At 47.2% G+C, this 23,638-nt stretch overlaps 1 protein-coding gene across 2 annotated transcripts; it reads left to right on the top strand.

The window, feature by feature from the left end:
- The first annotated feature begins 736 nt into the window (after window positions 1–736).
- Window positions 737–22,124, top strand: PDPR (pyruvate dehydrogenase phosphatase regulatory subunit). 2 transcript variants are annotated; one of them, XM_074151894.1, is made up of 17 exons: window positions 737–1,036; window positions 3,317–3,450; window positions 4,393–4,474; window positions 4,566–4,729; window positions 5,759–5,880; window positions 6,721–6,838; window positions 8,205–8,354; window positions 11,508–11,700; window positions 13,249–13,373; window positions 15,035–15,190; window positions 15,300–15,433; window positions 15,826–15,974; window positions 17,304–17,416; window positions 17,772–17,866; window positions 18,494–18,583; window positions 18,857–19,039; window positions 20,992–22,124. In XM_074151894.1, exons 1-17 carry the CDS (start codon window positions 810–812, stop codon window positions 21,394–21,396), a joined length of 2,640 nt encoding a protein of 879 aa, XP_074007995.1. In that variant the 5' UTR covers window positions 737–809; the 3' UTR covers window positions 21,397–22,124. The 2 variants fall into 2 exon arrangements, with proteins under 2 accessions (XP_074007995.1, XP_074007996.1); XM_074151895.1 differs by lacking the exons at window positions 5,759–5,880; window positions 6,721–6,838 and having other exon boundaries at window positions 810–1,036.
- The last annotated feature ends 1,514 nt before the right edge of the window (window positions 22,125–23,638 follow it).

Below are 23,638 nucleotides of genomic sequence, written 5' to 3'. Positions count from 1 at the left end.
CCCGCCGCCGCCGCCGCCACCACCACCTCCTCCCCCGCCCCGGGCCCGCCCCACCCCGCTCCCCGGGGTTGAGGGGGGCGGCGGAGGCAAGCAGGCCTGCGCCGCCGCTGCGGGCCCGGCTTCCCGCCCCGTCGGGCGCCGCCGTACCGCCTTCTCGGTACGGATCGTGTCGGGGAGGGAGCGCAGGGCTGCAGCGGTAACCTGCCGAGCGCAGGCACGATGTGAAATCCCAGCCTCGGTCTCCGGGCTGGGCGCTGTGGGGTGTCGCCGCAGCCGTTAAGGTCCTGTGGTAAAACCGGCGCTGTCTGGGTGCTTATGCCGGTTACTCCCGTGACAGACCTTGGTTCCTTCCTCAGGTAAAGGCCTTGTGGCAGTGGTAATAACCAAACTTCTTCGCGCCCTGCTAACCCCAGCCTTTAGGAAAGGTTTGAGAGCGTGTTCCGTGCCTGCTGGCTTTCTCTGATCTGCCCGCGGTTCGGGTGGGAGCCTTTCTTTTCCAGCTTTCCTCCGGTCCTTTGCTGACCGACAGCTTAATGCTGCCGTCAGGATGCTCCATACCCCTTATGAGTTTAAACCTTAATAGCAGGACTGGTTTCAGGCCGGAGTAACCGCTCTCCTGTTTGTTTACTTCTCAGCTCTGCCATGTCCACTTATACCCGACGCACCATGTGACGTTTGCCGCTGCCAACCGTGTATATAATAAGTGGTAACGTGATTCTCGTCTTTTCCTTCCTAGAAGGAGCGGTGCCGAGGTAACGTCTGAACGCATCTAGGCGGTGCTTTAAGAAAACTGACAAATAGCTGCCGGGATGTTTCTCCGATTACTCTCAGATGTCCGGTGGCGGGCGGCTAACCCAAAATGGAGGAGAACGACCTGCTGCCGGCGAAGTACCTCAAGCACAGCAGAACCTCACCCGGTTTCCTTGCCGGCACAGGCGCAGGTTGTCATCTGCGGTGGCGGAATCATGGGCACCTCCGTGGCATATCACCTTTCCAAGATGGGTTGGAAGGATATAGTCTTACTTGAGCAGGGCAGGTAAGGAGTCCTGGTAACAAAACCCAAGAAACAGGACTTCTGTGTGCAGCAGCATCTGCTGAAATGTGTTTTTAATACCTCTTTACCTGGACATGGACCCATGGAATGAGCTTATTCTGAACGTTATTAACGACAGTTACTGTTTCTTCACGGCACAGGGTAGACCTGCGAGGGGAAGGGTGTCCCTTGCGTGATTGTTGGTGGGTTAGCTTTGGGTGAGGGCCAGACTCCCATGCAGCTGCTCGCTTTCCCTCCTCAGCAAGGTGGGGGGAAAGTGGGTTGAGAAATTGCGTGGATCGAGATAAAGACATGGAGGTTGCTGCCGTGAACAAGACAGATTGCCTTAGGGAAAATTTATTTAAAATAATTAAAGAATTACTTTATTTCATGCCAGTTAAAATAGAGTCGGGTAGTGAGAAACAAAAAGCCAAACGTTAAAACAGCACTTTTCCTTTCCTGTGCTCTGCTTCACTCCTGCATTCCAGGGTCTTTTCCCCCCACCCCAGGGAGCACAGTGGGGTGCACAGTGAGGGTTTGGTCAGTACTGGGGGTCCGTGTGGGTCCTCCACAGGCTGCGTTTCCCCTCAGCAGAACTCTGCCTTGGGTTTTTCCATGGGCCACAGTTCCTTCAGGAGTTCTCCATCTGCTCCGGCGTAATCGCAAGTAATCATGTAAAACACAGTGCAGCTGGCAAAGATGGACTGTTTTGAAAGAATTAAAAATCTGTGTAAATTACCCAGCCCCTGTTGACCGTCTCTAGAAGGAGGAGGCACTACGTGTGTAAAGCATTACACTGCTAGCAAAGCTCAGAAGAGATGGCGGGAGGTTGTTGTGGAGGTTCTAAGCGGACATCACAAAACCATCGCCCTGTAAGCTGGTTAAAGGCTGGGTTTCTCAAGTTTGTCCGATGCAGGATTTAGTGCTTACCTGTAAAAAGGCCAAGGCCGTTACAGTTTGGCTGAATTCCAAGTTTTTGTGTGCTCCTCGGTGAGTGGGATCTGCAGTCTGTGGTGGAGTAGATCCTGTTGAAAAACTGACTGTGAGGCCCTTGTTAGTTTAAATTTCTGTTTAGAGGTAGATTGGTGGTGTTTTCATTAAGCAGTTTGAGGACCTTAGGCCTGAGACGGTGCTAAGGCTTTGGGGGTTTGAAGAAATGTTTATTGTAGCAGCTTCTAACACCCTAAAATAGGTGCTGGACTGAGAATATTTACTTTCTAGAGCTTCCTGCCTGATTCTGCCTTGAAGAATAATTAGCTGTGATTCCTTGACTTTACATGGCTGGGAAGCAGGTAATATCAGGCTCTTTATAGTTACAAAGAGAGGAAATTGGGTGGTCTCTCTCATCTGAGGCCTCGCGAGCAGTGTCCTTCCGAGTGAAATTAGCTGCTAGGCTTCGTTTGCCAGGAAATAATCATTACTAGCCTGGAGTGGGGTGTGAAATACCCCGTTAGAGATCTCTGGTGCGTTAGGTGCTGTACGAGCTCAGTCCGCGGGCGTGCTCGAGGGGAAAAAAACCCACTATATTAGAAGGAACGTCTGACGTGAAGCACAACACGGTGAGACCGTGCTTCAGCCGTGATCGAGTAGGGATGTAGTAAACAGAGTACCTGACTCAGCTGGTTCTTACGTTGAATTTTTATGTTGAATTCTTACATCTGAGCAACGCCTATAAGTACTTAAAGGGAGGGTGTCAGGAGGATGGGGCTGGTCTTTTTTCAGTGGTGCCCAGGGACAGGACAAGAGGAAATGGGCACAAACTGGAATGTAAGAAGTTCCACCTAAACATGAGGAGGAACTTCTTTCCTGTGAGGGTGGCAGAGCACTGGAAGAGGCTGCCCAGGGAGGTGGTGGAGTCTCCTTCTCTGGAGACATTCAAAACCCACCCTGGACACGTTTCTGTGGGACCTGCTCTGGGTGGACTGGCTTTGGCAAGGGGGTTGGACTAGATGATCTCCAGAGGTCCCTTCCAACTCCATATCATTCTGTGATTCTGTGAAAAGCGGTCTTGTCGAAGGCTTGCATCAGCAAGTGGAAAAACACAGTGTTGCTTTAGGAGCAGCAAAATCTCAGTGTTTAGGACTAGTTAAGGAGAAACAATTGTGCAATACGATGCGTTTCCCAAAGTGAGCTAAAGGAAAGGCATTCTAGAAGCTGCATTATCCCAGTTTTTGGCCTGATACGCTGGGGGGAGAGTTTGCCGTGTGGTTTGTGCTGCGGGAGCAGCCTGATGGGAGGGGGTCTGTCAGCTGGACGATGCCACCTTTGCTGCTTCTCCTGCAGGTTGGCTGCTGGTACCACCCGCTTCTGCGCGGGCATCGTGAGCACGGCCAGGCATGTGTCCATAGAGCTGAAGATGGCAGACTATTCCAACAAGCTCTACCAGCAGCTGGAACAAGAGACGGGAGTAAACACAGGTACTGAAGGTGTAATCACTGAGTAATCTCTGGGAAACCGAATCGAAGCATTGACCCTGAAATATGAATGTCATTTTAACAGTGTCTTAGGAGTTGGTGGTTCCCGTTTGGACTGAATCAGGTGCAAAGTTACTAATGTGATCAGAAGAGGGGGTATCAGATGGGCAAACCGAAGGCAGACTACCTGCAAATTGGGACAATTTTAATGTTGTCTGTAATTTGGGCGAACATAGGTAAATTTTCACAAGGACACTAGAGAATGTATTGCAGTGAGTGAGCAAATGGCCCATTTTCTGCACCGATGCACTTCCCCAAAACAGAGGAGAAGGTTAACAGAAGCACTAAAGCGTAGGGAAAGCAAAGTATCTTACTCTGGTCTCACCCTGGAAATAGCGAGAAAACATCGTGTTGAAATTCTCCCTCCCTCCAAAATGCTCAGGCACGTACCTGATAGGGAAGAGCTTGGTCACTGCAAGCTTTCTGCTGACAAGGGCTTGTCACATATGTCAGACTCAACAGAGGTTAATGACTGTGCCTGCAATTAAGATTAGTATTAATCTATTGCAGGTGGTGGAGCCACAAAATGTCTATGTTTAGTTGTTGAGGTTTTTGTTCTTCTGAGTAGTTATTAGATCACTTTTTCCCCAGTAATGTCTCTCTCTCTTTTAATAGGTACCATGTGTGAAGCTTAATTTTTTTTATAAACATGAGTAAATGTAGCAGAAAGAGTTAGAACACAAGTCAAAATTAAATTGCTGTTTTTGAGAAGTTGACTAACGCAGGTTTTAATTACTAGCTTAAAGTTAATTGGGGATCTGGGATTTCCAGGCTCCTGAGCAAGTGGAAGCAACGGGTCTGCAATTATATTAAAACAATGGGTCTGAGATTAAAAGGAATTCAAGATCCTGTCCAAATCTGACTTGACTTTGGTCGTTGTCGTAGGGTACACGAAGACAGGCTCTATTTCACTGGCTCAGACTCAGGACCGACTAATCTCTCTGAAACGCGTTGCTTCATCGCTGAAGTACGTATAAGCAGGAAATACAACTCATCTTAAGCTTGCACCGGCTCTCCTGCAAGGCTCATGACGGTGTTTTTCTTCTGTTCTGTGGCAGTGTAATGGGGATACCTTGTGAAATTATCACCCCAAAGCAAGTGGCACAGCTCCACCCCCTGATCAACATCCATGACCTTGTGGGGGCCATGTATGTGCCAGAAGATGCGCTGGTGTCATCTGCCAATGTGAGTCTGGCTCTGGCAACCGCTGCCTCGCGGAACGGTATGAGGTTTTTTTATCTACAGAGTGCTCTCCTGCATGGTAGTGACCTTCTTTCTGTAAAAGAATCTTAATTTCTGCATCTCTTCCGGTATTCTAACTGAGCACTGAAGACCAAAACTTGGGTATTTCTGTAAGGTTCAGATTCTTTAAAATCTATTTTTTCTCAAAAAACAGGCTTTTTTGGTTTTTTTAACATACTGAATCCTTACAGATCTGCTATGATAGATCAAGCACCAGTTTGTTGTCCTTACTGCTTATATATTTCTCTGAATACGGATACGCTCTTTGATCATAGAAACAATCCATTGTAAGACCTGACTCAAAATTACACGTCAAAAGAGCCTTAATTACCTACATATGTAAAGGTGTGACTGAGTCCTTGTTTCAGTCCTCATTTCATTGGGCACATAGGTTTTGGAAGTGCGTTTGGAAGCATAGTAATAAATGCTGTTTTCCCAGCACTTTGACAAATTTGGAGTGGTCGAGAAGTGCAAGAAAGGTTAGATATAACAGAGATGAACCTCATTACGGATGAAAGTCTATCAGATTGGAATAAGCTCATCCTCTCTTAGTTTCTTTTAGTCCAGCTTTTTTGCATACTGTTAACTGATTTTTTTTTTTTTCACAAAATGACTGATTTCCTATAACCAGTCTGGCCATCTGAAACTACAGACTTGGTTGCATAAATGAATTGTAGTGGAAAGAATTCCATAGTTGAGACTCTTTTTTTTTTTTTTTTTTTTTTTTTTTCACATTTTTGATACTGGGGTGTATTTGTCACCCAGATTGTCACGTGGGAAAAAGTGCTGTAACTCTTCACAGTCTCGGCCTTTCAACGATGTACAAATTGTATACCTGCTGTTTTACAAATCGCAGGGTTTCACTGAGGAATTACTGGGTCAAGAATAGAAATGTTGTCTTAAAGAGAAAATAAGCATTTAGGTTGAGTAGTTTAAGGGTTTAACGTTAGCAGCCTGACACCTTAGGAAGAAGGCTTGTGGTAGACTAACTTTCTTATGTCCTCTTCAGGTGTCCAGATCCATGAACGGACGAGTGTCAGTCATGTCTCGGTCCAGAAGGGTCGTGTGACTGGAGTCGAGACCGACAGAGGACCGATTCAGTGCCAGTACTTCGTCAACTGTGCTGGCCAGGTTGAATTATTGACATTTTTCTTTCTTTTTTCCTTTGGTTAAGAACATGTGCGCTTTCCTCAGGGTTTTCTTTGGTTTGTTTTCCTTTCTTCTATTTTTTTATGGTTTGAGCTCTGGCTTGGTTTACTGGAGCAGATCAAAGTCATGTTATTCAGCTGCCTAGACCAGCAGGGGTGTGAAGGATGAAAGCGGTGCTTGCTGTTTGCTTGACACCAAAGGCTGGGTGTTCTCCTGCTCCTCCCCCTGAGGAGCACCCTGCAGCTCTGCCCCTGGTCTCTGCACCCTTCTGATGGCATGAATTTGGCTTTGGCTCTTAGTGAGACAGTTAAGTCTCTCTGTCCTTCTCTCCCTCTCTGTCACGCACACTGTAAGTTCCTTTTTTTGTTGTTTTTCTTGGTGTCGTGTCTTCTCCGGTCCGAAAATACATCTGGCAATTGCTGTTTCTCAGCGTGCAGCTGGGCTGTTTGTGTAGAGTCTCAGCGGTTACAGGCACCTAAATCCTGACTATTCTGCTTCTAGAGGCTGAGCCCAGTGTGGACGTTGGTGTACAGGTCTTAGTTTACTTTTGTGTTCTAGGTTGATACTTAGTCTTGAGTCAGGGCCCCACTTTTCTAGATCGTACATGAGGAACGGGAAACCAGACTGTCCTAAACAGTTCAAATTCTAAGAAAAGAGAGAGGAAAAAAAAGCGTGTGTTTAAGGTTCTAGGGGACTGAACCAAATCCTACTTGGTCTTTGATGAAAGCAAACCCACAGAGAGGACCTGTGCTTTTGTCCTGCTTGTTTTTATTGGCGATCGTTTTCTTCTTTTGCATTCTAACATGCACTTCTTTATTTCAGTGGGCCTATGAGTTGGGCCACTCTGGGGAGGAACCAGTCAATATCCCACTCCATGCCTGTGAACACTTCTACCTCCTGACGCATCCTTTGAAGGAACCTCTGGCAAGCAACTTACCCAGTAAGGACTCTTCAGCTCTGCCTCGAGTTTCTTGGCGAATTATGTATGCCTTTCCAAGGCCACGCATAATTTATGACACAAAGGGCAATTAAGGGCTGTCAGTTCTCAGCTCATTTGGGATTGGGAAGTTCTTTCTAGCTGAATTGCTCTGAATGTCCTCTTTCAGTGGTAGAATCTCTTTCCTTGCTCTCGGGGAAGGCTTTCGCTGCAGAAATTGATTTTCAGAGTGGGTCATTTTAGCAGGAGAATGACCTTGACTGGCAGGTGTGTCTGAGACTGGGATTGTTGCATTGGTGGGCTGGAGAGGGTGCTAGCCTTGGCACTATGTTTTCCTTGCAGGCTGCTGTCCCCAAATGGCCCATCTATTCCTTTCCTCCAACTGAAGCTAAGGCTTTACAATGGCATTTACATGTCTATGAGCTGTAGGGGCAACCAAACGCTTGAGGTAATTGCTCCTCCCCCATGTTCTGGATTTTGGATCTCTTAAAAAAAAAAAAAAAGCCCTCGTGTTTGAAAACTGTGGTTGGGAAGTAGAAAGATGTGCTTATTTACTCTTAAGTTGTTAGCCACAGATTTTGCTTTTATTGAGTAAAGTATAGAATCTCCAGGGAATTTGGCTCTGACCAGCGTCCCTGAATGCTTCACTTTTACTTGCCTGAGTAATTAAAAAAAATACTTGTGTGTGTGTGCATATATATATTCACACATATATATATATTCACAGCTTTTCTGTACATGGAAAAAATTGCTGTGGAACATGTCAGGTGGGGTATCATAAATGCTTCAAGCTGACACTACCACTGGAAGAAGCAATCCAGACCTGACCGCTTGTCCTCACCCCAGTGCTGCCCACCTTCTTTGTGCTGGTGGCCTGTGGCAAACTGGGTTGGTGCTGCATCCCCATTAAAATTAACCGTTCTTAATTTAGGAAGAGAAAGAGGGGGGAGGGCAGGAGATCTCTTGGTGGAAGCTCTGGTCTTGGGCGCAGTTTCCAGTGGAACTAAGTGCCACAAAGGATCTGACTCCCTCATGTGTCCTCCCACTGCTGGTGACACTGTCCTGCTGGCTCGGGTGGCTCTGCAGGGTCAGGCCGGTTTACTGTGCTGCCCAAAAGTTAACCTGCTGCTTGTGGTGGGAGTTAATGGTGGTTTAGTAACCTAAACTGCCTCACCAAGGCGTCACGTGAGACCCAGAAACGGTGTGAAAGCCGGGGGTTGGGGGACTGAGACTGTCCCTCCTCATGTCAAGGGGCCACTAGCTTGGCCCGCCTGTCACCAGAGCCCATCGTTGGTCTTTGTGGAACAGCAGCCCCACACAGCCATCCCTTCTCTCAGTTCCCTTCCCACCTCTTCTCTTCCCTCTGCAGCTATCGTAGACCCGGATGGCAGGATCTACATACGCAACTGGCAAGGTGGCATCCTCTCGGGGGGCTTTGAGAAGAACCCCAAACCTCTTTTCACCGAGGGACGGAACCAGCTGGAGATTCAGAACCTTCAGGAAGACTGGGATCATTTTGGTATGTTGAGGAGGAAAGATTCCCACAGCAATGAACCGCGTGGCTTCAGCAGAAAGCAGAGTTAGCATAATGCAGACTGTTGTTGCCCTGAAAAGTGTGGAAAAGGTCAATGTTCTCTCAAATTCATTCACCTCCTCGTTTGTCAGAAATTTGCACAAAACCCCTTTACCACCCTCTAACCCTCAGCATATATGAATTTCCTCTAGTGCGGCGAGATACTACATAAGCTTTCGAACCCCCTTCTTGCATTTCATGTGAGTTTTGAGTGTCAGTGCCACATGCTGCTGCTCCCGTGACGCTGTGGATCAGCGCTGCTGACCTGCCACGCAGCCCTGCTATTTTCTTTCGGCAGCTCTCTCCGGCAGTGGCTGCCAAGCACCAGCGGGTGCTTTGTGGACAGAACTTAGTACCGTTGCTTCCCAAGCTTCATCCCACCATTGACGCTATTCCAGATGTTCTGTCTTTCTCTTCCTGTTTTATTTGATTATCTTTTCATATTCTGTATGTGTTTTTACGTGGAGGGCTCTTTCTGTAGGAAAGAACATAGCACGGTCTGAGAGTTCCTTCCTTTTGTTTTTTTTTCCTCTTTTATGCCTGGTAAGTTTGTGTGTGGTGCCCTCTCATCTTCAAAGTTGCCTTTTTTTTTCAGGGATTCACTTTTTCTTTGCCAGATCTGCATCCCTTGGGAATGCGCGTGCCTTTATGTGACTCTAGGCACGGATGTGCTTTCACCGATTCCTTTCTGCAGTATGTTCTTCCAGCTGCTCCCCAGGTTAAACTGATTGCTTTTCCTTTCATTTCTGTGAGATACTCCACAGTTTAAACTCCAGGGGGTGGAGCCGGGATGGGGTGCAGTTTTGTGCTGGCATATGTTAAAGGTTTTTAGATCTACGGATGCCTGCAGACTCGCTCGGAGATATTAGCTTCACTAATGAGTGGCTCGAGCTCTGCACCCGCTTCCTTTTTGGTGTTCTAGGTACTGCCGAAATGAAAAGGCACCCACAAACCGCCCAGGTTTGGGAAGCAACTGCCTGCGCTGTTCCAGCATCACCCTTTTATCAGTTCAAACACACCAAACAGTTGAGCGGAGTCAGAGCTTACTCAGCCAATATTTGATCCTTTTCTAGGGCTGCAGTTCCTCTGGTTTGAGCTCTCGCATTACCGCTTTGATCTCTTCGGTTGGAAGGCCTTTTGATTTTAAAATAGCCTGTACAGTTGCTTAAATGTTGGGCTGGATAGGAGAACAAATCTAACGCTGATCCCTCTTTTTATCAATAAGAAAAAAAAAAAAAGTCTGTAACTACAGGCTCTCACTCTGGAATTCAGATGCATGAACGAGGGAAGGAAAAGAACAGGTCAGAAAGACTGTTTCTGCTTGTAACTTCTCAGGTAATGCAAAATCTGATGGTTTTACTGCTTGTGCGTAAAACTGAGGAGGGTTATTAGTGCTCAATCTTGAGGGCTTTTATCTGGAGTATTATGCAGAGGTAACTTCTGGACAAGAAAAACAAAATAGGTAGCTTATCCCTTTATTAATGCTCTCTGTCGGACTGTGAGGAATTGCCGAAGGACCTTTCCAGCGTGACTGGGCACTGAAGTGGCAAGGAAATTCAATGAGGATAAATGTGAAGTGACGCAGGTGCAGGGAGGGGGGGGAGTGGGGCGTGGGGATGATCTTATTTTCACCGTACAAAATGATGGGCTTTGAACTGACCTTGGGGTTGTATTAGTTATGTGAAGGCGTCAACTCAGCAGCAGTCACAGCAAAAGACAAGTTAGGGATTATTAGGAAAGGAGGAGAAAATGCAATTATTATGCAACGCTAAGTCCTTGGTTTGTTAGATGGTAGGTGTTCTGGGCTCCTGAGCTCCAGAGGGTGTCGTGTGACTGGAGAAGGCCTGGTGAAGGAGCAGCAAGAGGCTGATCAAAGCTTGGAACAGTTTCCAAGCGAGGAATGAGTGAGTGGGCTGGGAAAAAGAGACGACTGAGGGAAAATAAACAGAGGTCTATGAAATCTTGAATGAGACGGACAGGATAGATGCTGATCTCCTGTTCACTGTCCCTTCTGTTATGCCAACTGGGAGGCGTCAAAAACAGTTAATTGAGTGTGAATTTCAAAACAAAAGGAGGTGATTTCTCATACAACAAATACTAAATATGTGGAACTCCTTGTTGGCGTCCATAGAATGTTTTCATGAGCGTGGGGAAGACTGGTCAAGTACTTAGAAGAGAGATGAATTTAGGGGTTACTAGGTAGGGAAAACATATCGGGTTTTTAGGAGCTGATGGTACGTGGAAGCTAATGGTATGTACAGGACAGGTGTCATATAGATTTGCCTGTTCTTATTCCTCACCAGGTGTCTGTTTGATGTCTTTTCCTATTGTTTTCTCTAACAAAACTGAACACGCTGTTGCACTGTTGAAAACAGTAGTGGGTTCTTGGTCTGGATCGGTGTGGCTGGTTTTATGGTACACTGTGTGATCTGTGTTGAGGAGTTTGATTCCAGCAGATAAACAGTTTATCCTGTGACTGTATCGAAACACAGAAGCAGCTCCTATCTGTTCAGATAACAACATGTCATGTTTCTGTCATAGAATCTTACATTGCTTTGGGTTGGAAGGGACCTTAAAGCCCATCCAGTGCCACCCCCTGCCCTGGGCAGGGACACCTCCCACCAGACCAGGTTGCTCCAAGCCCCCTCCAACCTGGCCTTGAACCCCTCCAGGGATGGGGCAGCCACAGCTTCTCTGGGCAACCTGGGCCAGGCTCTCACCACCCTCACAGCAAAGAAGTTCTTCCCCAGATCTCATCTCCATCTCCCCTCTTTCAGTGTCAAACCCTTCCCCCTCTTCCTATGGCTCCCCTTCCTGATCCAGAGTCCCTCCCCAGCTTTCCTGGAGCCCCTTGAGGGACTGGAAGGGTCTCTAAGGTCTCCCCGGAGCCTTCTCTTCTCCAGGCTGAACCCCCCCAACTCTCTCAGCCTGTCCTCCCAGCAGAGGGGCTCCAGCCCTCCCAGCGTCTCTGTGGCCTCCTCTGGACTTATTCCAACTGTGCTGTCCAGTTTGCTGAAGTAGCTGAACCATGTCGAGACTAAAGGTTGTGACTTTTTGTCTTTTTTTTTTTTTTTTTTTTTCCTTTGTCTTGGGTCCTAGAGCCGCTTCTGAGCGCACTCCTGCGCAGGATGCCGGATTTGGAGGCTCTGCAGATCATGCAGCTGGTGAACTGCCCGGAGTCCTTCACGCCAGACATGCGCTGCATCATGGGGGAGTCGCCCACCGTGCGGGGCTACTTTGTCCTGGCCGGCATGAACTCAGCTGGTATCTCATATGGTGGGGGAGCAGGCAAGTAAGTGGTTTATCAGCGTTACGTGTGTAAGTAAGGTTTTAACCAAGAAAAGAGACTGTGCTCAAGTGATCCTTCTGTACAGAATGTTCTGGTCAGTATTTGTCACCTCCTCTATGACAAAGACTCCTCTTCTGTTTCCAACTGAGTGAAGGAGAGGAGCAGTTGCCGTGCTCTGATGGTGTTCTCCTCTGTGTATTCCAAATCTGTGTTGGACTCTTCTCCTGTCCTGCACACCTCTCCTCAGGCATCACATCCCAGTGACCAGCAGCCTGCTGGGAGTCAAGTAAGCTTCCTTCGAGCTAACTGGTACGATTTTTGTATCTACCAGGAAGAGAGAAAAGCTTAGCAAAGCATATATTCCCTCATCATCTGTATTCCATGATCCCCTTTAATTTATTATTGATTGAAGCCCTTAGATAATTCAGGTTGACGTGGCAGTTGATTTCTCTGAAAGCAGAGCCAATCTGATGCAGGTGAAGCACCGTGGATGTGGCACTGGTGCTGCCAGTACTGTTAAAGACTGTCCTCTGCCAGTGAGCTAGGGATGGAATCATTTCCCACTAAAATCCAGTTCCGGTGTTAATGCAAATGCTTTGACAGGCATATAAGTGTGATCCCAGCAGCAGAAGTGCTTGCAGAGTGACTGTCACTCCCTCTCGTTGCCATTTGGTTTTGGCAGCCCAGCATCCCTTCTGCCCTACAGCCGCCTTAACGACCTGCTCGTTTTCCATGGCAGGTGTTAGGATCTGCATTTGTCTCCACTTAGTTTCTGTCCGTTGTCTAATAATGTAACTCACCAGGGAAGCAACTCATGATTTTTTTCCTTTGTTGTATAAAACGTAGAGAATCTTTGCAGTGAGGTTCTCTAAGAACCAAAATAATTTCTGAAGGTAAAAGCACTATTTGTCCGTTTGTTGCTGCAGCCTCAAGATAAGCAGCTTGGCTTGCTTCTGTAACTTGTAATGATCGGTCTCCAACCCCTTTGTTTTTCTGTTTACTGACTGTGAACAGATCCCTCTGCTCTGCTTTGGTCTGAGCTGCCTTTGTCCTTTAGCTCTGGAGCATGCCTTCCTCCTTCACTGCTAGAAGTGTAGCTAAACATAACTTGGCTGGCCCCTCGTGCTGAAATGAACGCTGTCACTGATGGTTTGTGGCTGAGCCTACACCAGGTACTGAAAAATGACAAAGTGATCAGTCTCCTAACTCCAACCCAAACGTTCTTGGCTTCTCCTTTTGTAGCGTGGCCCGAGGACTTGACATGGTGTCAGCCAGGCTACCTCTCGGCTCTGGCTTCATTCACGTGTCCTTAACTTCCTGTATGTTTCATCCTAATGGGAAATTAATCATTTGGAATCATTTGGTGGATGGATTTTATAAAGGGAAACCTTCCAGATTCTGCTAGTCTTTAGAATACCCTGTTGGTTGGCTTCTCTCTCCCTACTGCAAGAAATTCTCGTGTCCAAATCGCCTTGCTTCTGACTTCAACGCTAGACTCTTTCCCTTAAGACGTTGCCTGATATCTCAGTCTTTCGTTCCTTGCTCCGTCAGGTACCTGGCAGAGTGGATGGTGAATGGGTATCCCTCAGAAAATGTCTGGCCTCTGGATTTGAAACGTTTTGGTACCCTTCAGAGCAGCCGCACCTTCCTCCGTCACCGTGTGATGGAAGTAATGCGTAAGTGAGGGCCCTGCATTCAGTGCTGGCCAGGATGTCCCAGATTTTCCTCTTTGCTGCGCCATGTCTCCTCTGTCATCACTCTGAGAACCGTTTCCCTTCTTCCTGGTCTCCTTTGTGGCAATGCAGCCTCCTTCCAGGAGAAAGGAAATGATGGGTTTGGGTGTTGGGGTTTTTTTTTTGTATTAGTGGTGTTCTTACAAACTTTTCTTAAAGAAATGCTGTTGGCACCGTGCTTTCTCCTATTTCTGTGCTTCACCTCTGGTATGGGGAAATTTGTGCACATCTTTATAGGACTCCAGCGTAATAAAACAATGCCGAGGTCTTAACTGGGAATATTACGATGTCTCAAACGTTGTTATTCTTTGCACATCATTACAGTGGGGAAATGCCATCAATTCCAACTCATGAGTATGTGATCCAGATGTCTTAAACCATTCAGGAAGTCTTCCTAGACATACTCTGCTTTCTCCTGTCAAAATTTGTGATCAGTACCTTGGAGAATAGATTTGAGATGTCGTTATTCCTGTCTAAAGCCATACTTAGTTTCCTCCTATTGTTTGATTATCTGTCCTCAGATAACGAGGACAACTTCTTTCCAAGTTTCAAACAGAAGTAAGAAGTGCACCACAAGTTGCAAAACGGGAACGATTACTCGAATACAAAGTCTAAACTAAAAACACGTGGTCAGGTGAAAGCAGAGAAGTTGGGCAAAGCTTTGAGCCCTGCTATATATCTAGGGAGTAAAAACCATATGCTTTGACCTTCCTCCCGGAAAAACCACTCTACTCTTGGCATTATTCTGCTGTTGTTTTTCAATACAAATCTCAATTCTGATAGCTACAGAATCACTCTAGTTTTTACAAGATAAGTACTATATTCAATTTCTGCGGTGTTATGTTCCCATTCTAACCTATTCTCCTTCTACCCACCCTTTCAAAATACCAGTACCAGACAATGCCAATAAAATCATTAAATTGTTAGCTATGAGGCAAAACCAATCAGAGTATTCAGTAAGGAGTATTCATCTCATCTTCAGTTTTATGACCTATGTAGAAACTTAACATTTATAAAGAAGTATTCAAGCATCCTTGAGTTATTACTCCCCACTGGTAATCAGGGAAGGTGCTAAACACTTATTAGGGTAACTTGTTTTCTAAGTAAGAATATTCTCTATTGGCTGAAAAGGTATAGGAGCCTTTGGAAAAGCTTCAATAATTAGAAAAGGAAAATATTTAAGAAGGTAAATTAGATGATCGTTGTAGCTGCGGGCTGCCTACCCCAATATTAGTACTGTCAAAATGATAAGTGTCTGATACAGTGCCCTGTCAGGGAGGAATCTTGGATAATTAATGCTAGCCAATATGACTTCATGGAAAATAGAGAGTTTTTGTTATCTTGGCAGTATTGCCATGAGACTGTAAGTGCCTATAAATATAGGTGGTCTGGGCAAATATTGTTACTCTGATTTTGATTAGCTATAAACGGGTCAAACCAGATTTGTCAGTTTTCAAAAACAGAAAAGGAAGATCAGAACTGTCTTGAGGGACTTTCATTAGTGGTTGAGATATTAGTAAGTAAGTTTATCGATAATCTGGAAGAAAATTTTAAATAAAGAAAAATCGCTTTGCCTAATAGGGGGGTCTTTGTGACCGTTGCAGCCCTCATGTGCGATCTGAAGGTTCCCCGCTGGGACTTCCAGACGGGCAGGCAGCTGCGTACGTCGCCGTTGTACGACCGGCTGGACGCCCAGGGAGCGAGGTGGATGGAGAAGCATGGATTTGAGAGAGTCAAGTATTTTGTCCCACCTGGGAAAGGTGAGATCGTATTTTCCTCTGCCTAGTGCTTCCCTGTCAGTCTACGTAAGGTCTTAGTTCATGACTTTTTATGCTTATGGGTTGTCCTTTTGATGATTCTTTACGTTAGATCTGCTGGATTTGGATCAGAGCAAAACCTTTTACAAACCGGACTGGTTTGATATCGTGGGTTCCGAGGTCAAGTGCTGTAAGGAAGCGGTTTGTGTCATTGACATGTCGTCTTTTACCAAGTTTGAAATAAGCGTGAGTACCGAGGAAGTGACAAAGCACCAGTCTGGTAAAAGCGGCCTTTAGTGTATTATTGACTGCTTTGGCAAAATTCTGTGTGTCCTATTGAGGATAGATAGAGGAAGCCAAGCTGTATGACCAAATTCAGGTTGTATCACAATATTTAGCATGGATTGCTTTTTTTTTTTTTTCTGTCGAAGGCCCAGTTTAGAGAAATACCAGCTGAGTCTGTAAATAGAATTTGACCTCTGGCACTGTGCCACCATTGTATCCTGTTACACTCCAGACATCAGTGTCACTGTCATTAGAAATTGAAGGAATTTGGGCCAGGACGTTGATGGGATCTTCAGCTGCTCCGGTGGATTTGTGTTGCTTGTCTGACGTTCTTCCCCTTTCGATTCCTGCAGTCCACTGGAGACCAGGCCCTGGAGACTCTGCAGTATCTCTTCTCCAACGACCTGGATGTGCCGGTTGGGCACGTGGTGCATACGGGCATGCTTAACGAGAAAGGAGGGTACGAGAACGACTGCAGCATAGCACGGCTGAGCAAACGGAGGTGGGTATCCAGGCGGCATCTTTAGCCACCACCCTTCGGGTGTTAGAGGCTTTAAGAACCTCTTAATGAAGATCATAAACATTTTTCACCGCTGTAAATTAAAAAGAAAAATCACAGCTCTCCACATACATTCCTAATTCAGTCACTCGAAGGAAAGCGAGCTCCTGAACGTTGGGGGAAATACGCCTTTTTCTGGGACTACAGATTAACATAGATTTGTACAAAATATTAGGCCTTCAGATGTGAAACTTCTCAATCCAAATACAAATGGTTTTCAGCAGTCTTTAGAGATTATTCGTTTAGGTAATCATTTAAAGTGCAAACCAAGCGGTTCCTCATTGGCTCCTGGCCAGTCTCCCCATTGGAGCTGCATGCTGAAAATACCACTTTTTGATTATTTCAACTTTCATTGCAGTATGGTACTCTAATTCTCAGCTCTGCAGTCTCTCACGATTCTTTTTCGTGCTCGCTGGTGCAAACTGACATGATCACAGCATCTCATCCTAGACTCAGCAGTTTGGGCTGTCTTTGGGCATCTAATTAAAAAAAAAAAAAAACCCTATCATTTTTAAAAACTTCCTCATGGGCATGTCCCAGCTGAATGTTGGTTTTATTTCTATGGACTGTTTTCTGAGTGTGCTTTCATTGTGTTGGTGTGAAAGCATTCTTCTTTGCTGCTCTTTCAATTAGAAACAGCTTTTTTTTCTCTTTCTCTTCTGTCTGTGTTCACGTATTGCTTCAAAGCATTGTCCTTCTCTGTGTGAAACCAGCTTTCCTTCTTGCCGAGTCGTTTCTGCAGATGTTATCTCTGTCAATAATGGACTTTAACTCACTGTTTGTATGAAAGAGACGACAAGTAGCTCATTTTCACAAATCAAGTGGAGTTCTGTTTTTGAGAACTGTTAATAATAACCGCCATTGTGTGCGAAGAGGAGACTACTGAAACAAGAAATAGCTGTGTGAACCGAGCGCTCTTCTGACCGTCGGAGCGGACGGAATCACTGGTGGTGAAGAGCTGCACGTACCTTCTGCAAAGTGATTGTGAATTTTGAGATTCCCCGTGAACTTTCTGAAGAACTGCCACTTCTAGTCACTTCTTGTCACCAGGCTGCTGCTACTACTGCTTGAAGGCCGGGGTTTCTTCTCCTGACAGATGCGATGGCATCGGTCCAGAGACTTCAGCTGTGGTTTTCCCAAACCAGCTTGTTTTGGTCTCCTGTTCGCTTGGAAGCTGCTGAATGGCTCCAGCAGTTCATGGGCAAAGAATGAACTGAGTCATCTTCTGGCTGTCCATTCATTGTTTTCTTGGTTTCAATTTGTCTGTTCCAGCTTCTTCATGATTTCCCCGACTGACCAACAAGTCCATTGCTGGGCCTGGCTGAAGAACCGCTTGCCCGATGACAGCAACCTGACCATGGAGGACGTGACCTGGAAGTACACGGGTAAGAAATCACTGCAAGCAGAGCTCCTTACTCAGCCTGAAATCACAAATGGTGTCTTGTGCTGTGTGCCAGTTCTTTAAGGTGTCTAGAGCCATGGCTGGGTCTCCTTTCTGAACAGTTGGATGAAAATGGCAATTCAGAGACTTCCTTCCAGCAAGCCATGAGCTGTGAGACAGCTTTCCTTTCCTGTGCACTGTCAGGAGAGAATTTAATTACTTTTTCCTCCCTTCTTAAATGTAAACGTACCTGTTAGTTCAGTAAACGCTAAGGCTTTAGAAATTGGGGCATATGCAAGTTAGACACTGGGCCAGACCTCTCCGGTCTCATCCTAACACTGATGTCTTCTCCTCTTCAGCTCTCAATCTGATCGGCCCTCGTGCTGTGGATGTCCTGTCAGAGCTGTCGTACGCCCCGATGACTCCAGAACACTTTCCCTCTCTCTTTTGCAAGGTGAGTGACCGTACTTCCTTCCTCCTTGCCCTGCTTGGTTTTTAGAAGCGTATGCGGAGGCAGGGGAAGGATGATGTTTTGGGTGGTCGGAGGGGAATTTAGATGTACGTATAGATTTACTGAGCAAGGTTGGTAACGTACCCAGCTAGGCTCACTCTGCTAACTACTTCTCTTGGGATTCTACCTGCTAAACATATAGGTGAATATACATATATATTTTTTTCAATATTCCACTCGCTGTAGGCTCGGTGCTATTTGATATCTCGGCATATTTCATACAATCGGTTGTGAAGCTGTCAGTCAGAGCAGCAGCTGGGATTGGTGTCTCAGGAGTCATTATCTCCTGTCACATTAAAAGGCTGAGCAGAGAGCTGCCATTCAACCTCTGGTTTGTATGGAGAATACAAACCTTTCCTCACCTGGTTCCAAAGTTTATTGCCGAGTGTCTGGAGAATGCGGTGTCACTATTTTTAATTTTTAATTCTTCACAAGAACCTGCCAGTGGCTAACTGTGGTGGGGATGGGGGAGAGGGCTGGCCAGCGTGGCGTGTGTTAGGTGTCGTGTCCCTCGGGATCTCTGGGCCGTGTTCCGCTTTGGATGATTTTCCCCCTTCTCTGATTCTGCAGGAGATGAGTGTGGGCTACGCTAATGGCATCCGTGTGATGAGCATCACTCACACAGGAGAACCTGGGTTCATGCTTTATATCCCCATCGAGGTAAAAGTCCACTGCAGCCTTAGCTAATTAAAGCAGCTGCTTGCATGCGTAATCAGAAACACTTTCCGAGTTGACTCAGGGCAATGGGATGTCTGGTCTGTACCAGGGGAAAGCTGCCTGCAGGCACCAGGGGGAGTTTCCCTGCTTCGTATCACATTCCAGTCCTCCTGTGCTCCGGAGGCAGGGCCCAGGAGCATCGGTGACGGTGTGTGGGATGCCGTTGCTCCATCCTGATGTTTGTCAGTAGCTCTGTGTTGCGCCCTTCCTTTGCAGTACGCCCTTCACGTCTACAATGAGGTGATGAACATGGGACAGAAGTACGGGATTCGCAACGCCGGTTATTACGCCCTCCGCAGCCTGCGCATTGAGAAGTTCTTTGCCTTCTGGGGCCAGGATCTGGATGCCTTTACCACTCCTATGGAGTGTGGACGCGAGTTCCAGGTCAAGCTGGAAAAGGTAGGGTGGAAGGGAGACACCGTCTCCCATAACATCCTCATTGGGAAACTAAGGAAGTGTGGGCTGGATGAGGGGATGGTGAGGTGGATTGAGAACTGGCTGTGTGACAGGACCCAAAGGGTAATGATTAATGGAGCAGGTTCAAGCTGGAGGCCTGTAACCAGTGGTGTCCCCCAGGGGTCAATACTCGGTCCAGTCCTGTTCAACATATTCATCAGTGACCTGGACGAGGGGACAGAGTGTATCCTCAGCAAGTTTGCTGATGATACCAAACTGGGAGGGGTGGCTGACACCCCGGAGGGCCGTGCTGCCATCCAGCGAGACTTGGACAGGCTGGAGAGCTGGGCAAGGAAGAACCTCATGAGGTTCAACAGGGAAAAGTGTAGGGTCCTGCACCTGGGGAAGAAGAATGTCAGGCACCAATACAGGTTGGGCATGGACCTGCTGGAGACAAGTTCCAAAGAGAAAGATCTGGGGGTCCTGGTAGACAGCAAAATGACAATGAGCAAGCAGTGTGCTCTAGTGGCCAGGAAGGCCAACGGAATCCTGGGCTGCATAGGGAAGAGTGTGGCTAGTAGGTCGAGGGAGGTCGTTCTCCCCCTCTACTGTGCACTGGTGAGGCCACAACTGGAATACTGCATCCAGTGCTGGGCTCCCCAATTCAAGAGGGACAGGGAACTACTGGAGAGAGTCCAGCGAAGGGCAACGAGGATGATTCAAGGATTGGAGCATCTCCCTTATGAAGAAAGGCTGAGAGAGCTGGGACTCTTTAGCCTGGAGAAGAGAAGGCTGAGGGGAGACCTTATCAATGCTTATAAGTATCTAAAGGGTGGGTTGAAGGAGGAGGGAGCCAGACTCTTTTCAGTGGTTGCCAGTGAGAGGACGAGGGGCAACGGGCACAAGTTGGAACATGGGAGGTTCCACTCAAATATGAGAAGAAACTTCTTTCCGGTGAGGGTGCCAGAGCCCTGGAAGAGGCTGCCCAGGGAGGTTGTGGAGTCCCCTTCTCTGGAGATCTTCAGAACCCACCTGGATGCAATCCTGAGTAACACGCTCTGACATGCTCTGGGCAATCCTGCTTTGGCAGGGGAGTTGGACTAGATGATCACTATGGTCCCTTCCAACTCTAAAAAATTCAGTGAAATTCAGTGAAAACTGAAATCTCCTCCTGCTGTGGGGTCTGCTGTTGCAGCAGGGGTGGGCAGGAGAGCAGTGCCCAACTGAAAAAACTCATCCAGGTGGGCAGATACACTGTTTTTTTTGAGGGAGCTGTGTGCAGTTCACCAAGTTCACGTTTCTCCAGCTGTTTTCCCAATCGGATGAAGCAAAAGCCAGCCTGTGCACCAAGTGGCATTTAATGAAGTTAAATATGAGGATAAGTGCCAAGAGCGGGTGTTCTCTATTTTTACTAAAACAGAGCAGTCCTCTATTTTTATTAAAACACAGAACTGCGTCGAGTTATATCCTGCTTGTTCTGGTGGCAGGTGCCATCCGTCTCTGTCGCTTCCTTGTTGCCTTTTTTGTCGCATCTTCGTGTGAGCCAAAACAAATGCTGGTGTCAAATAATTCAGAGAAGGGAATGTAGTGATAAGGGACACAAATTTCACAGGTTGTTACGGTTTCCCTCCAGTTTATAGAGCATGATAGACTTCTGGAACCAGAGAAACGGCAAAAAGTAGAACGATGACATGTTTTCACTACAGTGAAAATCAGAATGGATTTTTTAAAGGCTTGCTTTACAAATGTTTTTGTGTCTTTTAACGTCTGGGACAACAAACAGGACAGGAAAGCTTCTGTCTGAGCTGGGCTTCTTACTTATAGAAGGAACCTTTCTTGAAAGGGCACGAGTTCCAAGCACAAATTCACCCCGTGTCGATAAACTTGTCTGCTGAAGCTCGGCAGCTGCTGCTGTTCACCTTCCCTTCGTCCAATGCCTTTCTTTTTCTCCCCAGGGAATGCAGTTTGTTGGCCAGGAAGCGCTGCTGGAGCAGAAGCAGAACGGCGTGTACAAGCGCTTTACCATGTTCATCCTGGAGGACCACGATACGGATACGGACCTCTGGCCCTGGTGGGGGGAGCCCATTTTCCGCAACGGCCGCTACGTGGGCAAGACCACCAGCAGCGCCTACAGCTACAGCCTGGAGCGCCACGTCTGCCTGGGCTTCGTGCACCACTTCGACGAGAAGACGGGAGAAGAGCTGGTGGTGACGACTGACTTCATCAACCAGGGCGAGTACGAGATCGACATTGCCGGGCAGCGCTTCCAGGCCAAAGCCAAGCTCTACCCCTTCAGCTCCCTCTTCACGCACCGTCGCCGCAAGGACGAGGTGGAACTGAGTGGCTACCAGAGGGAGTAGTGCTGACTAGACCTCACCTGCTCCTTTTCCCAAGCTGGAGTCTTCTCCCACCATCTTCCAGTCCTTTCTCCTCACCCCCTACATTTCTTTCTTTCTCATCTTGCAACTTTTAAACTTTTTCCAGTGTGCTACCTTTTGTATATTTTAAAACTTCAATTTTCAAGCTTTCCCCCATCCTGGCTGTCTCCCTCCTTCAGCCCTTCGCTTGCCAGGCTTCTCCGTGCCCCGGTGGCTGGAGCGCGGGGCTGAGCCTGCATCCAGGAGTCGGTGGGAAGCCTGTTGTAGGAGTGAACCCCACCAGGGGCCCTTACGGTGACGGGAAGGGTTCGGGTGAAGCCCTGAGGACTACACCCTTCCTCTCTCCAGTGTAAAGCCTCGGGACAGCGGGGATTTGCTGCCTGTAGTTCAGCCGAAGGCTGTGATTTCACCCCGTTCTCATATCACGTCGTAGAGGGGTCGGCACGCGCAGCAATAGAACGATCAGCTACCTCACCGGCGCGGGTCACAGTGGGGTGTGAGCGGCACCGAGGGACGGGTTTTGGGATAGTCCAGCCTGTCACTGCCCCCGTTTGTCCACCAGTTTTTCTCCCTAACGAGGAGTCAAGTAGATTGAAATCGTCAGATCATTGAGATGACAGTAGCGCCGGTAAGTTTGTTGATGTTGGGATTGGATTTTCTGCGTGGGGTCACTGAAACTAAAAGGCCTTCTATAAATATAATTGAAGATCAACACGTGTGTTTCACTTCTGTAAAGGAATGGGATTTGTTGGCTTTTTTTTATTAGCGAAAATGCTGATTTCTAACAAGGACAGATGTTAATGTTTAATGTGTTTAATGTGGCAGTGTTGAAATGCTGCTTCCATTTCAGCTGCACAGCACGCAGTCTCTTTGGGGATTTTCTTCCCTTTGTTTATGTGACTGGGTGAAGCCGGTCCGGCAAGGTTCATGTAAAACTTGGGGTGGTTTGGGGAACTTGGGCAGCAGGAGGGGACATCATCTTGTGTTCTCAGCTGTCTGTGGCGATTTTGCAATTAGGGGGAAAGACCCAGCATTTTTTTCACCTGTGGTGCTGGCAGTATTGCAGGAAACACTGGGTTTTCTCTTGGTGGTGAGAGAGAGCATTTCAGCACCTCCAGAAGTTGTCTTCTGCTTTTCTCCTCAAACCTGTTGCACCTTACTTCTCTCTCGGTAGTCCCTCAGCTGACAGGATTGAACAGAGGGAGTTGGAAGGATTGTGGTGGTGGGATTATAAATTGCTTCCCTTCAGCAAAGCTCTTTGCTATCAGGCTCCTCGTGACAGCGCAGCTGGGATTCACCCCTTCTTCACCCGCCCAAATACGCCGATGGTAAATGATAAAGCAGCAGTGGAGATGCTGAGTAGTATTGCACGCATTTATATCTTCTTCTTCTTCTTCCCATTGTGAGCACAATCAACAGCAAAGATTCTCTTTATTTACTTGAAAAACATCTGTTAAACGTTTTCCATGCCTCTGCCAACTGCACGCTCACTCTGGTCTTTCTGCTCCAGCATCTTTCTGGAGTTCACAACCTTGCACTGATGTCTGCCCTGTCAGCCGCGCTGAACACTTTTCTCTATGATCTAGAACCTTTTTTTGGGCACTTTTTTTTCCAGTTAAATGTTGAGCATCAGTAGTGTAAATATGAGCTCAAAACCTTGCCTGGGTCTTGTCTGAAGTTTGCTTTTTGCTACTTTGGTTGCTTTGATTGAGTCTGTGGTCTGGCAGTTCACCATCCAGATGTTCTCAGTGCGCAGAAGGAGTCGGATGGCCCTAAGGCAGCGAAGAGGAAAGTCCAAAACCTTTACACCTTAAAACAGGTTGTCAGAGCCGAGGTACGGAAGCTGTGAAACCTGGGAGAGGCAGGAAAGGGTGTAAGAGAATTAAGGATTTGAGCATGTGGGGTCACTGAAACTAAAAGGCCTTCTATAAATATAATTGAAGATCAACACGTGTGTTTCACTTCTGTAAAAGAATGGGATTTGTTGGTTCATGGCACTTCTTTGAGCGTGTTCTGCCTGGTGAAGGGTGAATTCCGTTGTGGTGTGTGAGCTCTTCGAGGATTGCAATCTTACTTTCAAAGTGACGTGTAGAAATTCCCCGGTCTCTGGAATGTAGTGACCGTATCTTTTTGGGGATCTCGCAGTTGAGAATCCCCTGCACGGTGGCTGTTGGAGGCGGAGATTGTCATTTATTCCAAGTTCCCCTCTTATTGCTCTCCCAGT

The sequence above is a fragment of the Numenius arquata genome, chromosome 8 (genome assembly GCF_964106895.1).
Source record: "Numenius arquata chromosome 8, bNumArq3.hap1.1, whole genome shotgun sequence".
NCBI lineage: Eukaryota > Metazoa > Chordata > Aves > Charadriiformes > Scolopacidae > Numenius > Numenius arquata.
This window is presented reverse-complemented; position numbering and strand designations above follow the sequence as displayed.